General features: G+C 34.1%; 1 protein-coding gene across 3 annotated transcripts in view; it reads left to right on the top strand.

Annotated features, from left to right (window-relative positions):
- The window catches only part of LOC150110636 (EEIG family member 2), a 140,141-nt gene that overhangs the window by 85,453 nt on the left and 35,209 nt on the right, over positions 1-19,479 (top strand). For all 3 annotated transcript variants that reach the window (XM_090399984.1, XM_090399976.1, XM_090399968.1), the window contains exon 7: positions 2,862-2,946. In XM_090399984.1, coding sequence (XP_090256110.1) covers positions 2,862-2,946 — 85 coding nt within the window. The remainder of the gene's footprint in view (positions 1-2,861; positions 2,947-19,479) is intronic.

The following is a 19,479-nucleotide window of genomic DNA, read 5'->3' as shown; positions in this document are numbered from 1 at the left end:
TCCTTCAATAATCTTTGTGTATTTTAGTCTACAGTTCACATCTGAGAGCTGCTCAACTTTTATTCGCTTTAAAACTTTCTTACATGTCGTTCTTCTCAATATGAAATTTAATTTTATCCTGCTCAAGACTAAATAGTGATCACTTCCAATTTCAAATCCTCTGTACACTCTGGTGTCCTGCACCCTGGAGAAAACATCACTATCAACAATAACATAGTCAATGAGACTTTTCTTATTCCTTGCCTCTTCTCTCCATGTGAATTTGTGAACATTTTTATGTTGAAACATGGTGTTAGCAATAACCAGTCCATGTCCTGAGCAGAAATCCAATAGGTATTTGCCATTATTATTAGCTTTGCTCTTTTCTCCAGATTTTCCGAAAACATTTTTGTATGCCTGACAATCACTTCGTATTCTGCTATTTAGATCCCCAACAAGGACCAACTTTTCCTTTTTCATTGTGTTGGCAGCTTTCTCTAGAGCCTCAAAAAATTCCTACACTACTACCTTAGTAGAACCTTCTATGGGACCATTGACACAAATAAGTCTCATTATCCAATTCCCCATTATGATATTTGCCCATATCACTCTACTTGAGAGACTTCCTGCCATTCAAGAAGATGAACCTCGTATTTTGTGTTGAATACTATGGCTACTCCTTCTTTTCCTTGATTGTCATTACCTGGATATAACATTTTGTATTTATTGCTCAGAAAGATCTCACCAGTTTTTGTGTTTTTTGTTTCAGTCACCCTTATTATGTCGATCTGGTACTTATCTAATTCCTCAGCTAGCTCCATTTCTTTGCCATTCAGACTTCTTATGTTGATAGTACCAATCTTTAACTCTGATGTTGAGTTGGGGTATGTTTTCAGATTTGTTCTAGTAGCTGACTTTTCATGGTTCGCCCTGGTTCCCTGTCGAAAACAACAGGGGGGGGGGGGTTGTTTAACTGGGCGATGCCCCAGCAGGCATGAAATTTTGTCATGTTATACCATCATTTTGTATTTTGGTTTAACCAATAGGAATACAATTTGATCGGCTAAATCCCAAATTGCCAGCCCATCCTCGTTCGTTCAGTATCCAGGTAGATACCCAACTGGGATTGAACTGAAAAATTCCAACTGGAATTTTTTGAAAGAAATGATGAAAAAAGAAATTTTTCAAAATTCCATTTTTCAAAAAATTTCATTGTATTGCCCACATTGACATATTATCTTTAAACTGATCCTTGTGAGAAAAATGGACTATGCTAACAAGCACTGGAATTCAAATTTGGGGATTTAAAAAATGTTCAAAGACCAAGATCTAAATCATTAGGTACATTACAAAAATTGTTCATTATTCAGTATACTAATTAAACTTAAACTTGTTGGTCTGAGAGTTGGATTACAAATAGAATTTGATCCATAACTAGAATCCATAGATGAGTTCGCAGAAAATTGGCAGAGGAGAAGATGAACATATGACATGCCAAAATCTCAAAATCATATTAAAAATGAAGATATTAAGGAAGGAACTTTGTTACCATTCAAGAACATATGAGCAGAGCTAATCTAGTATGGTATGACTACTTCAGATAGAATGGAATGAAAAAGTTAGTAAAGCAGGTGTGATTGCAGGCAAAATGGCAGACATAATTTTCCTATATACACCTCGAGGGTACATATAAGCAATTTTGATGTTGCTTAATTTGATCTTTTTGTCACTTCGTGCTAGCTTTTACTCTTCTTTCGGCATTTCAGTGAAAACTACTTAGAACATGGGTGTCAAACTCGCAGGCCACATGCGTCCTGCGACGAATATTTTTGTGGCCCAGCCAGACGTTTGCCAATGAAAGTGATTACTACATATAGCCGTGTTGCATGCTTTTCCTTTTTCAGTTTTGAAAGTAATTACTGTGAACAAGATTTCCCCCGAAGTAGGAAAGATAGTAGCAGAGAAGACCAAGTGTCAGGGAGAAAACATTAATTTTATCGTTGTTCTTGTTCTTTTACTGTACTTTTCAAAATAAACCTGTGTTTTTATGAAAATTGAAGTTTTTGTTTTTTGCGGCCCATATAAACTTAAACCTCGTTTATTTGGCCCGTGTTAGCCTTTGAGTTTGACATGCTTGACTTAGAACTAAAATTAAAACTGCTGTTAATTGCTTACACATTTTTATAAAAATGCTCTCTTTTGTTTTGTAAGATGTTATTAGTATTCACTAGATTATCAGTTATTCACTGGAATAATTGATAATCTGTAATATGAAGGGAACATTTTGGTTATCTTCATTATTCATCCTTGGTTACAGTTTCCTTACCTGTTTTGAAACGATGTAAATAATTATATTTCATGTAAGGTTTTTCACAACTTGGACATAGCATTTGAGATTAACTCTTTGTTCTAAAAACCTGTCATCTATTTTTATAAAGCATGTGAATACAAAATATTAATATAGAACAAAACATATTGAAAGCTCGTACATAACCTCTTGAAGTGTTGTCACAAATAATTTTTTATGTAACCATTACTAGAATTGTATATCAGCAATTCTCAGGGAAAAAACAGATAAGGAGAAAACACCCGTGTTACCAGATCTCCTGTTTGAAGAATTGAACTGGTCATCTTCTAATGAGTTTTATTAATAGAAACATCAACAAGTGGGATGATTTATGGATTTCATGAGCAGCAGGATGTTTTAAACATGTGGCAAGACACTATCTACTCAGTTCTTGTGGTCCACTTACAGCATTATTATATTTATTACTATTAACTAGTCATTTCTTTTCTTTATGCTCTTAATGCAGCTTTTAATATAATGATAGTGATAGTATTTTCAGCTAATTTAACTAATAAAAATTTTCATTAACTTGCAGGAATCCAAGTACAGGTTCATCATATAGTGATATGATGTATCCAGGCCAACCCAAAAGTATAGATAGAAAGCGACCATCTGGAAAGGTAGTGTGTATGTGTGTGTGTTTGTCCACAAGGCTTAAAAAACTAATGACTAATTTGAGAAGAAAAAAATTAATTTCAGTAATTAATTAAAAAAAAAACATTCTCTTGCTATATTACATACTAATGATGATGCTTTTCTACCCTTTGAAGTAATTCCATAGCACAGCCATGAATGTCTGTAATTATATTGTAATGATTTCTTTTCACTGTAGTCTCTGCTTTAGGTTCTGGATTTTGCTCTGATGCTTTTTCAGTCCATTTTAACATGTTTGCCAAAGTAGTTTATTTTATAACAATGGCATGATAGGCTTAGAGGTTGTTTTTTTTTTTTTCATTTAAAAAAAGGTTTCTTTTAAATGCTGTATATACCTGATGTTTCATCATCTTTTTTTTAGTGAGATCATTAGATAACTGCCATATCTCAGTATGATTACTTGGCATATCATAAATTATGCTCTAAGTAATGATTCTTAATTTTATAGACTGAACCACACTTTATAGTAACTTCTTGGTGTTCATAGAGAGACAGGAATTCACATCTTAGATGTGATATGGATGTAATCAGTGTTTATTATAAATGTTGATAGTTAATAGTAGTAATGTATGGACTGCATATGTATCACTACATGCAGTGTAGAAAAAAAAAAATTACTTCAGAGAGGATACTAATAAAACAGAGATATGACTCTGACAGTCCTATCACCAGAAAGCCAAAGAATGGAACAGTGATTCGCTATTAAGTTCGTATAAAGCTTTGGAAAAGTCCCACTGGAAACAAATGAAATGTTAAGGAACAACTCATGGGAGATGTGGCTTTTGTTCTGAACACAAAAAGTTCAATGGTTTAAATGTTTTAAAGAGGGGGAGAGAGAGAGAGAGAGGATGAAACAAATGATCTCTAGCACTGAATTATTGGACATATTGTACAGTTTACTTGCAGATGACTCAGTCCTCCAATTAATACTGAAAATACTAAAAATGAGTTAAATGTGAATAAGGAATCAGTAAAGTCCATAATTACTACAGACTTGGGAAGAAGAAAAATTTGTTAAGTTCTTTCACACCTTATGAGGGGGGGGGGGGGATCCAGATAATTGAGTACATTCAAAAAAGTTTTGTTTCAGCAGTTTGGGGGACGAGATTTGGTGCTCCCAGTATCACTCTGATATACCCAAAAGAAATTGCTGAGATCAAAGAAAAAAAAAAGTTTTCAGAAATTGCATATCAAAACCATGCTGGTTGCATTCATAAATGGATAATCCATTCATTTCGGAATCCTTTTTGAAATCCTGTTTTTAGCAATTATTACTATTAAGAGGTATTGAACCATTTTGTTGGCGAGAATCAAGTGCATTGGAAACATTGTTAGGTGGCTGTTGCATAACAGCTTGCCTGTTCAAACAGTGATTAATGTGCGGATATTTGTGGTTTACAAGCATGTTGCAGTGCTCAGCCACCATCCCTATTTCTCTGACTTGGCTCCTGCTGACACTTTATGTTTAAGGTGAGATTGAGAGGATGCTGATATTGGGCAGTGTTAGTGATTCAGAAGAATGTGGCAACAGAACTAAATACTCCTCTCACAGTTGATGAATTTTCCAAAACTTTCTCAACTTTATATAATGCATGAAATTTATTTATGTATATACATGGTGTCCCATAATTCTTAGTGCAGTTTTAAACTTTAATTGGTCCAACATTATAAAAGTTACAGATTTATAGTATATAATAGCTTAAAGAGTATGTAATTAAGTTTTATCTACAATGATTTGTTTCTTATTGGTGCTCAACATGACTGTCATCTTGTGCGATGCATATAACTAGGCGATTTTCGAAGTTCCAGAAAACGTTTAGTAGTTACTTGAGCAGTAACTGCATTGATTGCGTTTGTAATTTTAGTCTTAAGGTCGTTGAGAGAAGCAGATTTTGAAGCATACACAACTGTTTTGATGTGACCCCATAAGAAAAAGTCAAATGGAATCAGGACAGGTGACTAAGGTGGCCACGCAAGAGCACCTCCTCTACCTATCCACCTGTATGCTAAAGTGTCATCCAGAAACTTTCGTACCTGTGTCACATAGTGACAGGGTGCCCCATCCTGTTGGAAAATGGTTTTATTCAAAAGATTTAATTTCTTTAATTCGGGAATAAAAAAAAATGCTGAAGCATTGCTAAATAAGATTCATCCTTGACAGTGAGCACATCAAAAAAGAATGGCCTGATAATGCAATACCTTCTAACTGCACACCTCACATTAACTTTTGGTGAGTCTCTTTTGTGTTGCCACATTTCCTAAGGCTTCTCTGTATCCCAAATGCAGCAATTGTGCCGGTTAACTTTCTCACTTATGTGGAATGTTGCTTCATCTGAAAAAGTAAACATGTCAGTAACATCTGTGTCATTTTCCATTTGTGTCTTCATCAGTTGAAAGAAATCCAACCTGGCATGATAATCCTCTTCTTGTAGCATTTGAACAGTCATAATTTTGTAAGCTTGTTTATGGAGTTGTCTGGTTAGAATTCTGTGTGCTGTGGTTTTTGGTACATTTAACTCAGCAGCAGCAGCACGTCGCACTGATTTCTTAGGACGCTTATCAAATGCCCTTTCGATTTCGATCACATTCGCCTCCTGATTTGGGTTTGTCATGAATTGATCCAGTTTCTTTGAATTTTTTTATCCAGTTATTAATTAAATTTTTGCAGGGAGCTCCTTGTTATAATGGGTAGAGAATTTTTTTCTTAATGCTGTTATGGACTTGAGTTCAACAAGCCACAGGATGCAGTTGACTTTTTCTTCAACATTTGCCATCTTCAATCACACCAGTATAAAATAATAATAATTATTATTATAAAATGTAATGAAATAATAATATTCATGCATCAAACATTCTAATAGTTATACTTTCAAATGATCTTTATTGCAACTCTGTAACTGTCATACTTTTAAAACAGTTTAAGATCAAAACACTAAGAATTATGGGAAGCCCCTGTATTATACAAATATTGTATGTTTGTTTCATTGGTGGGGGGGGGGGGGGATATTTTGAAGGAGATGAATAAGAAACTAATTTCCTTATCCATATTTTGGCTTATTTGAATTCAGCTTCATTATTTTTTCTTTGCAGTTAGATAACAACTTTGTTACAGGCACTCACTCTGTTAACTTTCCCATAAATGTTCTGTTTCAGCCTTATGACTCTGTAGGTATTTTTATGGGTGCTCTTCTGCTGAACTGGCCAATTTCATCATTCCTACACTTTCCTTTAAGCCTGTAAAAATAAAAGCTCTGAATGAAAGAGATGGCCATCATCTTACCTAAACTTTCATTTCATTTACTTCAATTCAGTGGAATGGCCTTCCTCATACCATACTCCTCTGACAATTACAATCTTCGTTACACAGGGAATCCTTTAGTTGTTTTCTTAGCTACTTATCCATATATATTACTAATACATTTTAAGTTTTGCATCCTTTCATGTGTACGGTTGACGTATATATGCGTGTATATAAATAATGTAATGTATACATAGTAACAAAAAAAAAATAATCGTACTCATTTACCTATTACATTAAATGATATGTACTTATCATTTAATGTAATAAGCGGTATGTACAATAATAATAATGAGAGAGTAATGTTATGAGAGTTTTAATCTAGAAGTGTACTGTATGCTATTCTTTCTTGATTAGAACATACTTTCAAATCCTGAAGTTCCTAAGGAGATTTAACTGCTATGTAATTACTTAGTTAAGCATAGAATTTTTGGCTTTGATCGCTGCGAATCACTTGTCTTATAAAGTTAAGGTAGGGCTGTTTAATGTGTGACACTATACATAATGATTTTTTTTTTTTTTTTTTTTTTTTTTTGCATTGAGAAAAAGAAATACAGTACCTGGTATAGACAAGTTAGGATCATATTCAGAAGTTGGATTGAATCCTTGGCAGTATTTAATATATGACAGAAAGTTTCACAGCTTTTAACTTGTTTGGTTTGTGTTTACTAAGTGTTTGGGTAATTCCTTCTGTAATTCTCCTAATACATCATAGGTTGTTTTGAGATCTTTGCTGTTCCCATTATCTCTTATGCAAATTGAAGTTCTGACCATTGTCTAAAAACATTTTTTCTAGGTAGTAGTGTTCCTGTTTAAAAGTTGCCTCTCTCTCCATCATGAAGGTTATTTTCTTGATCATAAATTAGTAAATAATAATATTTGGTTTACCGATCAAGTGTTGATCAATTTTATTAACTGAACCAACTAGTTTTGCCACACTTATCTGTTGGCATCTTCAGGGCACTCACATATAGGTTTAAACAATCTCACAATTATGCGTAACTGCAAAACTGACTAGAATAATTACAAATAAAATAGTATCGAACGTGAGTGAAACACGTATAGCCACAGTCGCCTGTTCTACTGTCAACCTTAACAGAAATCAAGGCCTAATACTCCCAGAGATATGGAAAACCCTAATCAGAACCTTAAAAACGGAAGAAATGAACTTTAATACAAACTACAGAAAGTTCCTCAGCAATAGCTAGCTGATCTTGTACATGCGATACGTGTTTCACTCATGTTCAATACTATTTTATTTGTAATTATTCTTGTCAGTTTTGCAGTTACGCATAATTGTGAGATTGTTTAAACCTATATGTGAGTGCCTTGAAGATGCCAACAGATAAGTGTGGCGAAACTATATGGTTCAGTTAATAAAATTGATCAACACTTGATCGGTAAACCAAATATTATTATTTAGTTGCCTCTCTCTCGGACATCATCCTGTTGGTAAGGATGATGTCCGAGATTACCCATGATTTTTGGAAGTGATGATGGTGTGAATCATTATGCACATAATAGTGAAGTTGTATGTGTTTGCAGAGACTGGAAGAGAACAGAAACATAAGTTGAGTTTAGACATCATGTGACCAGAGAAATGTCATGCAACCTTTTGAATGTAGTTTTACTGTTCTTAGCACTGTGTGTGTGTGTGTGTCTCTCTGAAGTGCCCTTGTAGCAAGAAGCAAAATATAATACAAAGTTATATTTGTAGGTAGTGCACTAAAATTTTCCTAAAAATACTTGATGGTATCCAAACAAAGGCATGCTATTTATGATCTCTCCTTCAGGGATTTGCTGCAGTGATTTTCTAATAATGTACTGTTTCTCTGTTATGCCTTTTCTGTAGATATTTTCATGGGTGTTTTGGTAAGTTGGTCACTACATTCCTTCACTTTTCCTTGATACTGTAAAAAAAAATCGACTTCTGGTTAACATTCATTTCACCTAACTCCAACCTGTTTTCTCCCAAGAATCTTCAACAGCTCAAGAATCATCAATAGCTTCCTTCTCCTTGACCATTTGATCATACATAGTACTGATAATAAATTTTGTTTAATCCTTTATCCAAGTGTAAGCAAACAAAGTTTGCACCTGAAGTGTCTTCTGGACTGAGGCAACTCGTGATAAAAGGGGACTAAGCTCTCATCACTCCTTGTCTTAGTATCTCCCATAATGCAAAGCGCATCTCCTTGCAGACATATATAATGCTATGCATTAAGGGAAGGGCCACTACCCAAACTGGTTTCGATGTGCCAAGATCTGCCAAGGTGGAAGCAATGGAGAAGTCATCTTTACCTATATGAGTTGCCAAAAGGTGTCTCACCTTATTATTAAATTACTCTGGAATTAGAGAAAGATGTTGGAAGTTTTTTCCCACTTGGTTAGACTATAATAAATTTTGTTTAATCCTTTATTCAAGTGTTACAAAAAAAAAAAAAAAGATGTGCTTTGCATTATGGGAGATACTAAGACAAGGAGTGATGAGAGCTTGGTCCACCTTTATGATGAGTTACCTCAGTCCTGAAGATACTTCAGGTGCAAACTTTGTTTGCTTACACTTGGATGAAGGATTAAACTAAATTTATTATAGTCTAACTAAGTGGGAAAAAACTTCCAACATCTTTCTCTAAATCCAGAGTAATTTAATAATAAGGTGAGACACCTTTTGGCAACTCATATAGGTAAAGATGACTTCTCCATTGCTTCCACCTTGGTATCACCACCTCTGGATCTGGCTCCCACTGACAAGACCACAATAAAAGTCGAAACCAGTTTGGGTAGTGGCCCTTCCCTTAATGCATAGCATTATACGTGTCTGCAAGGAGATGTGCTTTGCATTATGGGAGATACTAAGACAAGGAGTGGTGAGAGCTTAGTCCCCATTTACCATGAGTTGCCTCAGTCCTGAAGATACTTCAGGTGCAAACTTTGTTTGCTTACACTTTGATAAAGGATTAAACTAAATTTATTATAGTCTTACCAAGTGGGAAAAAACTTCCAACATAGTACTGATGTTCTGTAGGTTTGCAATCCCTCATGTAAATTTTTATATAGAAATTACCTTTTTTAACTGAAATACTACCCAGAATGCAAAAGCCATGTTCAAATAGCTCTGATGTCTAGTTCTTAGTATTTCATTTGGTTCAGTAATTTGCTACTAGTAGAAAATGAAAGCAAATTGCCCTGGTTACCAATTTTTTCACATTGAATTTTGCACAGAAACCCTTAGACATCATATGATATATTGATGATTTTACCATGTGGTACCATTGTATATTTCCTTTGTTTGTCATCTTTACAATCATCATGAATACTTCTGGGTTCGCTTTAGATCAGAATTTAAAAAATTGAACATGGAAGGGGGCCTTGTTTCTTTGACATCTTATTACTAATGCTGCTGACTACATTGGGGAAGATATTAGTATCCTCATCAACAAAGAGAAATCCTTTGTGTTACAGAAGCAGATCATAACTAATACTGCCACCTAGAAAAAATGTTTTAGCTAACAGAACATTAAATGGGTAAAGAGATGACAATGGTGGCAAGAATTTCAAGCCACTAACTTAAGTAACAAAAGAACAGCAGCAACCTGATCTTATTGAATGCAGAAAAGAATTACCAGTCTAACATTTTATTATATTTCCAATCTAACAACACCAGTTCAAAATAAATAAAGAAAGAAATCTGCAAACTATATCTTTCAGCTTAATTACTGTCAAGGACAAAATCCTGCCTCTCAAAGATCTCTTAGTTGAGGTAAGTTGCTATATTTTAGCCAGAATTGGGGATTTATTTCTGTCCACATGAAAGAACAATAGGCATAACATTTTTCCAATCTAACAACACTTGAGCTAGCAGACTTCACAAGTGGATCACCTGAGAGAATACTAATGTCTTCTATGAATCCATATTTTGCCATTAAAGAAGATTCAAGAAAATAGTGAAGCTTCTTACCAGCCACCTCTGAGATCATTATTGCAATTTAACTATACACTTGCACTACAAATAATCCATATGATATTACAGAATGCTAGTAATTCTCAGCAGTTGCATATCAGTTAACCTTCATAGGAATGCAGGATTTGCATCCTAGTTCTGGCAAAGTGGGATACACACTGTGGCTTTAAAAAAAAATTTAGGCCTCCAGATATTCTCACATCATCTTATTTAATAGGTGAATATTTCCATTTACTTAATACTATTCTTTGTTTCTATATTAAATCTGTTCACTAGCTAAATAACATATTGCAACTTTGAATGCTACTGCAAACTGCTGGCCTGACCAGATCCTCTATGGAAGTAGTATTCAAAGTTGCAATATGTTATTTAGTTAGTGAAAACTTATATCAAAACTTATTTTAAACTCAGTATTGCAAACAGCCGAAGTAGTTCCCACATTCACTGTAATCAGAATTGATTTTATTAGCAGATTAACATTAATTCAAAATGCATGTCCAGAAATAATTCATTTTCTGCATGCACCTAATCTACTCAACACAGTACTCATCTTAGAGAGAGCTATGCTGCCATGTCAACAGATGTGAGAGGAGATTACAACTCCTTAGATGAAAGAATAGTTATGTGTAATGGTTCTCACGAATGCCAGACTGCTGATATCTGCTGCATTCTGAAAGCTCGTTTTTTAAAATTCAAACCATTTGAAAGAGAATTTGAAATTTTATCTATTAACTCTCATTTTGAGAATGTTATGAAATATGAAACTATAAGTTGAGAGTAGGACATAATGGTTAAACAATACCACACAAGATTTTATCTGATGGTGGAATTAAGATTATTATTTTCCCATTAACTAGAAGTTACTCTTTATCAGCCGAATGCAGTCTGTACAATTAAGATTTATTACATATTTGTAACTCATTGCATCTTCAGAATTCACATTGGTAATTCCTCATCCTCTCTAAATCTCCCCCCCTCCCCGGTGCATTTGTTCATAGTAGATGGGACTGCCTGGTGATGGTACTGGTCCTTTTCATCCTTATTATTTTTCTGTGCTTTTCTTCCTATATTCTTTACTCCACTTTTGAATCTTTTTTTCACTATCCTATTCCAGATCACCACTGGAATCCAATGCCTTGCGGCCATGTTTGCCATGCAGTGCAGCCTGCCGACATCTGGAAATCCTATTAATTTCACACTACTTTGTTTGGCTTCTGCTTCAGTAAGACAGACGTTCCTTGAATGGCTTGTCCAGGAATATTCAGCTACTAGACTTGTCTGTAAGGCTCAGCACTGTTGCAGTAAGTTTATTTCCAAGGCTTGCTGTGGTGCTAATATGGCATTTGGAGTAGCCCTGGCATTCTACTCTCAGGTGCAGGCTGCTTGCCAGAAGTGGTCGTCCACATGTGGCTTGATGAGTGGGGAACTCTGGCACTGAAACAAGCCCTCTTTGAGAATAAGTAATTTTTCATCAAATTTATCAAGGGGCCCCTCATAGAATATGAAGGGCATATTCTACTGTGAAAGTAGAATATGCCCCTCAACAAGCCCTAACCATTGCATTGTTAACCGAAAATGAACCAAAAAAAAACAGCAGAGCAATAAACATACTATCCCTTTTAATGTTACTCAATTAAATGTCTAATTAGAAAAATGTTACCAGAAGGACAATTTGGAAGGCTCTGCAAGATCTCCAAAATCAGTCAAGAAACTCCATTCAGGAGATACTCTTGTAGAAACAACAACTCAGACACAAATCCTTCATGAAACATCTATTGGAGGAATACCAGTGACAGTTAACCTTCACAAAACTTTTAACTACTCTCAAGGAGCAATATTGGTGTAGGATCTCCTTGATGTTTCTGATGTGCAGATCTGATCTGAAATGAAAGAGGAGTGACATCCTTGAGGAGAATACTTATACTAAGAATGGTTTCTGGTTACCACGAAGAATATTATCCTTAACTACAAAGATAAAAAGCCAAAATAAAAATGGGATTTAATATCTCCCTCTTAATTAATATTATCCTTACTTTAAACATACCTAAAACACTAAAATCCTTGAAAGTAGAATATCTAAACTGCTCAGTTAGCCTTTCTAAAATGAGTGCACTTGATATTGGTTTACTTTGTTATGGAAAAAGCATATAACACTGCTTGGAGATTCAGAATATTAAAACTCAACAACTCTGGTCTCAGAGGGAATCTCCCTCTGTCAAGAATTTTTTCTACATCTGAATCTTCTAACTGTATACCCATCCTAAACCCTTCAAATTCCCTTAAATGACCACTGATTAAAAAATAAATGAACATCTACCACAGTGAATCAAGGATATGCTTCCAGATATCATATTAGATATGATTGATAACTCTGCTCCCTCACAAGACGATAAAACAATATTGATATGTTTAATGCCCTAGAGGCAGTCCCAGGGCAGCTCTACTGATGGTGCAAGATGTGCATTTGCACGGGGCGACAAGTTTTTTTGGGGCAGCAAAGTGGGCATAAACTATACGAAAAATAAGGGAGAAGGGGCATCCCTGAGCAGTCCAATTTATCAATGTCTGATATTTTTCTTGATGAAGAGGAAATTAACACTGCAACAATTGCCAACACTTTCAGAGAGATTTTTTACCAAAATATCAGCAACATCTTATCCTCTGGAGTTACTTGCCCAAAAAATATAAAGCAGAAAACAACAGATGCTGTTCTCTTTGAGCAGTATGAAGACTACAACATGCAGTTTCACAAAACAAGAAATGAAAGCTGCTTTGCTTAAATATTGCCCAACTGCTCTTGGACCAGATCCATTGTGATGATTGAACATCTATCAACTACTGCATCTGTTCAACAGAATTTTTTGTGAGAATGGTTTATGGATACCTAGCAATTATTTTTTGTCTTTCCTGTGCCACGAAAGGATTCATAATCCCCAATAAACTTTGACAATTACTCTGACCAGCTGCTTGTGCAAAATTCTGGAAAAATTATTTTCTCTCATCTTTTATGATTTCTGAAGAGAAACAACCTTTTTTTACCAGAACAAATATCATTTTTTTTTTTATAAGGAAAAAAGCATACAACATTGCTTGGAGATTCAGAATATTAAAAGAATTTTGTTTGTGAAGATTTTTTTTCTACAACTGAATCTTTCAACTGTATACCCAAGAGGAGGGAGTCCCACAAGGTTGTTTTAAGTGTCTCGCTTTTTTGCATTCCAAGTTAACTCTATAATAACTTCCTGCAACTATAATGTCCTCTCTGTGGGGGACTTTACCTCTGTCATTTATGTAATATGAGAGTCATGGAAAGATAGTTGTAGCAAGTAATTGACCATCTTTCAAAATTGACCCCTGCAAAGGGATTCAGATTTTCCAGCAGAAGACAATTTGTGTTCATTTTTGCCATATATATGGTCTTCGTCCCCACTCAGAACTTTATTTTTCTTTCCATATGAAAAAACTGTTTGTTTTTTGCAGTAATTAAAAACTCAATCTGCCATATCTCCCCTCCAACAGGTGTTCTGTCATCAGTCATAGCATAACAATTGATAACTTGTAAACATTTTTCTCTCTACATGAAAGACTTCATAAATATCTACTTTCAAGTTTCAAAAATCTCATTTCTCTCACAGCAATATTATAAATAAACCATGACAACTTCTGGTTTTCATGAACCAGAAGTTGTCATTCAGCTTCTTATGAAGTGATAATAAATAAATAAATTAATTAAAATAAGCTGCCATTACATGCTATAGTTATTGCTGCTTTACTTGGAAGTTTATCTTATTTAAATTAAATTGCAGTTATTATTTCCAGTAAATAAATTTTTAATCAAACCAATGCATACATTTAGTTCAATATTAAACTTACGCTTATATACAGTATGCATGATATATATAATAGACAATCTATTCTTAAAAAAAATTAATGTACTTGTCTTGCAATATAATTTCATCAAGAAAATAAACCGGTAATTATAAACACAAATTAAAATAATTGGCAAAATCCAGTTAAATACTGCAATATATCTTATTCTTTGAACACCTTTATCCCCCTTAAAGTAGGTGCATAATTGTGATATTTTCCTAAGCTGGTTTTCACAGCTCACAACAGGAATTAGTTTAAATGTGTGAAAATTTTACACGATGCGGAATTTTTTGAATATTGTTATTTAAAAAAATTAATAATTTCTTTCAAAGCCAAGTCAAAGACTGAATCATGTGACTGAGTACGATGTGAAAAGTGAGTCTGACTCCACATTGAGTGTTACCTACTTTCTTGTTTTCATGGATGATTTATATAAATTCACCCTTCATTATATGAGCAATAAATGAAAGAAAACACAAACTAAGATGTGATGAACTGTGTTGTGACATACATTTGTGTTTTCTGTAATATTTGCTCCAATCTTGAACTACTCATGCTTATCAGCTTTCATGAAAATAAAATTAGTGTTCCTTCTTAGAGAGAGAGTAAGGCCTTAATTTCTGAGTAAAACAAATTTGGATTTGAAAATTAAAGCTGTTAGCCATATCTAAAAAGAAAATATTTACAATTAAATAATTTCACTGTGGTTAATACGTGTGTTTCTTTTAATTATGATTGCACCACAGGTTTCGTTATTTAAAAAAAAAAAAAAAAAATTTTTAAGGAACACCATATAATGGTTTAACTAGAAGATAGCAGGAATTAATTTCAGAGTTATAGCAAAATCCGGACCTTTAAAAAGAACAATATTTCTTCTGTAGAAAGGTAGGCCAAAATATTAATCACTCTTATTATTAGTCTCTCTAGCAAATGAGAAAGACGACTGATGATAACAAGGTGATCAAATTTTCATTTAAGTTTATCCCATGCAATGGCCGAGACCTTGTTGGCAGGAACAGTAGAAATATGGTGTATAGCCTCAAACAAAGCAGGAGACAAGGTTGAGACTAATTCATCATGAATAGACTTAATATCTTTATAACAAGGCTAAGCATTTTATTTATTTTGCCTCAGAAGACTAAGGTTAATAAAGCCCATGCATCAGTTCAATGAGTTCTTGGGATTGAAAGGTTTTTAATTCTGCAACAGGTGAGTATTGCCTGAGCTAGTCAACATGGTTTTAGAAATCTATTTTTTTAATGCATTAGGATATTTAAGTTTTCCATAATGGTAACATTTGATAAAGGATTGGCTCTCCATAAATGTCTGAAATAATACAAAGAAAAGGAACATATGCTGCCATAACTGAATAAGTAATTGCTAACAATGGATTAACTTATGTGAAACTTTTTATTTAACATAAAATATTTTTGATCTAATATTTAGAGCATTTTCAGTGTGACTTTCAAATTAGGCAAGTAGGAGAGATAACAGGAAGTCTCAACAATGAAAACACACGAGCTTCTCATACATAAAATAGTGGCATGGTCTGAAATATGCTAAGATCCTGTCGGATTAAATGGAAATAAATTATTAATTTAAAAAAAAACTGACTACAGAACGTGTGGAGAAGATGCATTTCCCATAGGAATCATTTTGGTTCATATCTGGATGGTGAAGCAAGGTTTTACAACTTATTTTGTATGAACATTCCATGAAATAAAACTGCTTTTGTAAAGTACTTCAATATTTTCTCAGAAAGACTGGATAGTTGATGGAAATGGTATGTTCTTCTAGTACATACCACTTCTGTTTTGGCTCATGGAATTTAATATAATCACAACAACAAAAAAGCCAAAGGTGGAAGTTTATTCTGTCGTGTATTCAAAAATGTCTTAATTTCCTCTGTAAAACCCTTTTAGTAACTTATGTGCTTCCATACTATATATTATTTTTTACCTTTTAACTAATCTTTGTAACTCCAGTCTATCCTTATAGGAAGCACTCCACAGATCAGGCATCATTATTTATTGCTCATCTCTGTATTGTCTTCAATATCCCAAGCTAAACCTGAAGTAAACAAATTTGTTCACAGTACCCCACCATATCAAAGCCATATACAAGGGATATTAACCTCTTTACTTGTTACGTCATGCTTGCTTTAGCAGTTTGTCCTTTGAACTTCAGCTTTCTGTCCATCATCTCCAAATCACTAACCATGTCAGTTTCCTGCAATCCAGTTCTGTCACTGTAATATTTTTATTCCAAAGGACGTAACCTTACTCTTTGCCATAATAAGCTTGCAATGATTATCCTTTGCCCACATTGTCAATCTATTTAAATCATCCTGTAGGATCTCTACATCACCTTTATTAACTGTTGGCTCCACAGTTTGCATAATCAGTGAACATATGGATATTCTCCCTTATATCATTCCCAGTATCATTAATGAAAAAAAATAAATAAGTGCAATCCAAGTACAGAGTCCACAACACTCTACTAGTTAAATGCTTCACCTTGATTCTTCTCCACTATATATACTAAACACTTAAATGTCCATCTGTCATCCACACTCTTACCCATGTCAATGGCTTTATATTCATGTCCATTACTCTAGTTTACTTAAGAGATTCCCATGCAGTGAGTTGCTTTGCTGAGACCAACAATTCTTTGATCTGTCATAACTGTCACTTAAGACAAATCCTCTTTTATACAGCATGCAGTCCTCCATATAGAGTATTATATTCCTATTCACTCATTCCTGAATTCTGTCCTTAACCAGCTTTTCCAGAACCTTAACCACTACTCTTGATGATAGTGAGCAATCTATAATGTATTCTCCCTCATGTGATGACATTATCTTGTTCTTCTGGGACCTCACCCATGATTACTCATAATAAAGAGCCCTGGTCAGAAACAGTACCAGTTTGTTTGCACTTTCACATTATATGCAGACATCCCATTTTAAAGAGTGTATAAGAAAATTTCAAAATAGGAAAAGTAGAAAAGAAGTAGAATTTTTTGAGTCATCAAAGAAGACAGACATGAAAAAAAAAAGTGTGTGTATGGGGGGGGGGGGGAACTGGTTCTTATAGAGCAGAGTAGGAAATAAATTTCTGGCATTTAGATATATCTGGGGAAATTTGGTTTAAAAAAATGATTCTAAGAGTAACTGCTAGATTTCTGCTTTACCACATTAATATCTGTATAAATTCATTAGAGAGAACTCACACAACAGAAATTTCTTATGTTATTGTTTGTGGTATGTAGACAGTGGTGTAGCTAGAGCTTTTGCTGCCCGGACTGGTCACTGAGTTTGCCGCCCCTCTCAATACACATCAAAAATACTGCAAAAAGTCAAAATGATGTATAGGGAAATAAATTAAAACAATATGTTTATTTTTGAAGTAAAACTTTAATTCCAACATTCTAAAATGTTATTTTTCTTGCTTTTCTGTTAGCAAAATTGTCGATGACATTGGCGAAGTCTATTTCACAGTAATGTAGGTAATTCTTAATCAGTTATAATTTAGAAAAACTCCTCTCACAACTAGCAACACTTACAGCAATTGTGAGGAAAATTCGCAGTAGTATTACAATATTTGGAAATGAGTTCTCGAGACTGTATTTTAGAATTAACTACAAAAGTTCAAAAAGGTTCAAAGTGCCGCCCGGGGCAGACTGCCCCTCTTCCCCCCTCTAGGTACACCTCTGAAAGTTTTGAAAAGAAACAAAAGTTTGAACAGCTTCGGAATGGAAGACATGAATATTAATGGTGGGGGAGGGTTAAGCTTGAAACAAGAACCAAACATTGAGTGGTGATAAAATCTGAATAAAATATTGATTTATTAAGCTAGAAGAGTATGCAGCAAAATTGTTTGCAATTTAGAAAAATGTGAATTGCATCATGGATAAAAGAAGTAGTTTATGAAAAGATCCTGGCTAAGTAAGTCAGCATATTCTTCCAGCATATAAACATATATGCTGGAAGAATATATGTTTATATGCTAAGGAAATATAGGTTTATAGGAAAGCTAATCTCTGTAAAAAGAAAATTAGAGCAAGATGTATTTAGACCAAATAGGGATTGCAAAGACCAACGTTTTACCTTATAAACAGGTAATCAAGAAATATAAAGATCCCTATCTTTATCTTAAAAGGTACCAAGGAGGAGCAAAAACTGCAGTAAGTTTCATATTATTTGGCAAAAGTAATGCTGTCAAAAATCAAAGGTCAACTGCCATCACTACTTGTTACTGGATTACACAGGTAGTAATTTCAGCATTATTATTGTTAGTAATTCATCACCTTAATATTTTATATACCTTTATAATATTTTATAATTAATATATAGTGTGTGTGTGTGTAAGAACCATGATTCTTCAATGGCAGACTCAATTTGATATTATTAATATTCAAGAACATGTAAGAAGAGCTAATTTCAGATGGTATAGTCAACTTAAAAAGAAAGGAAAATCAGATTAAGAAAACATTTGTTTCATTAATCTGATTTTCCTTTCTTTTTAAATATTAAACATTTGTTTCATTAATCTGATTGAAATGAGGCTTTCCTTCTCCATAGAAGCAGTTTTAAATATGGATATTCTTTCAAGAAAGTTCTGAAGCCCTGTTTTCCTCTCTCACTCCTGAAAGTTTGGGAGATTCTCATCCTATGTAAATATCACATGATTTATTATATATTTGATATGATCTTTCTGGCATGCAGGACCTGCTGCTGTTGGTTAACCAATTGTTGTATTTACTTTGTATTCTGTCACTTTGAATTGCTCGTTTGAGCTAATTATATTAGTTACTTGCTAATATAATTGTCTAACATGTTTTCTCTCTTGATTATTATGTCATGAGTTGCATTAAAATTATGAATGTTAGGATTAGTTGAGCATCAAAACTACCTGGTAAAGTGAATGTGCCCAGTTTGAAAAGAAGATCCTTTACTGTCTGACCACAGAAGTGATAGTTGTTGCTTGCAGATTACCAAGAAGAGGCAATCATGTTGAAGGGAAGAAAGGAATAAGGCGATGTACAAATTCGTCACCAATATGCGAAATCGCATGCTTTATATGTAAAATTTTCCAACTGTTGTGCAAGCAAAATAGTTACCACTTTAAAAACTAGAATTTTCATAAAAGAAAAGCTAATTTTCCGACATATAATAATAAACACTCATCCATGAAATGCATTGATTATCCTATTATTGGAATGGATTCGCCTTCTTCCATGCACAGAAGTGTCGAGGGGTCTCGCATCTGTAGTCGCACAGTAGAATGCCACAAAGTTCATCTGCAAAAGCCATTCCAAGTATGAATGCTTGTTCAAGGAGAGTTCCACGGTGCTGGTACATTGCGC

This window comes from Typopeltis vanoorti, chromosome 1 (genome assembly GCF_054136105.1).
Source record: "Typopeltis vanoorti isolate ZY-2024b chromosome 1, IOZ_Tvanoo_1.0, whole genome shotgun sequence".
NCBI classification, from domain to species: domain Eukaryota; kingdom Metazoa; phylum Arthropoda; class Arachnida; order Uropygi; family Thelyphonidae; genus Typopeltis; species Typopeltis vanoorti.
This window is presented reverse-complemented; position numbering and strand designations above follow the sequence as displayed.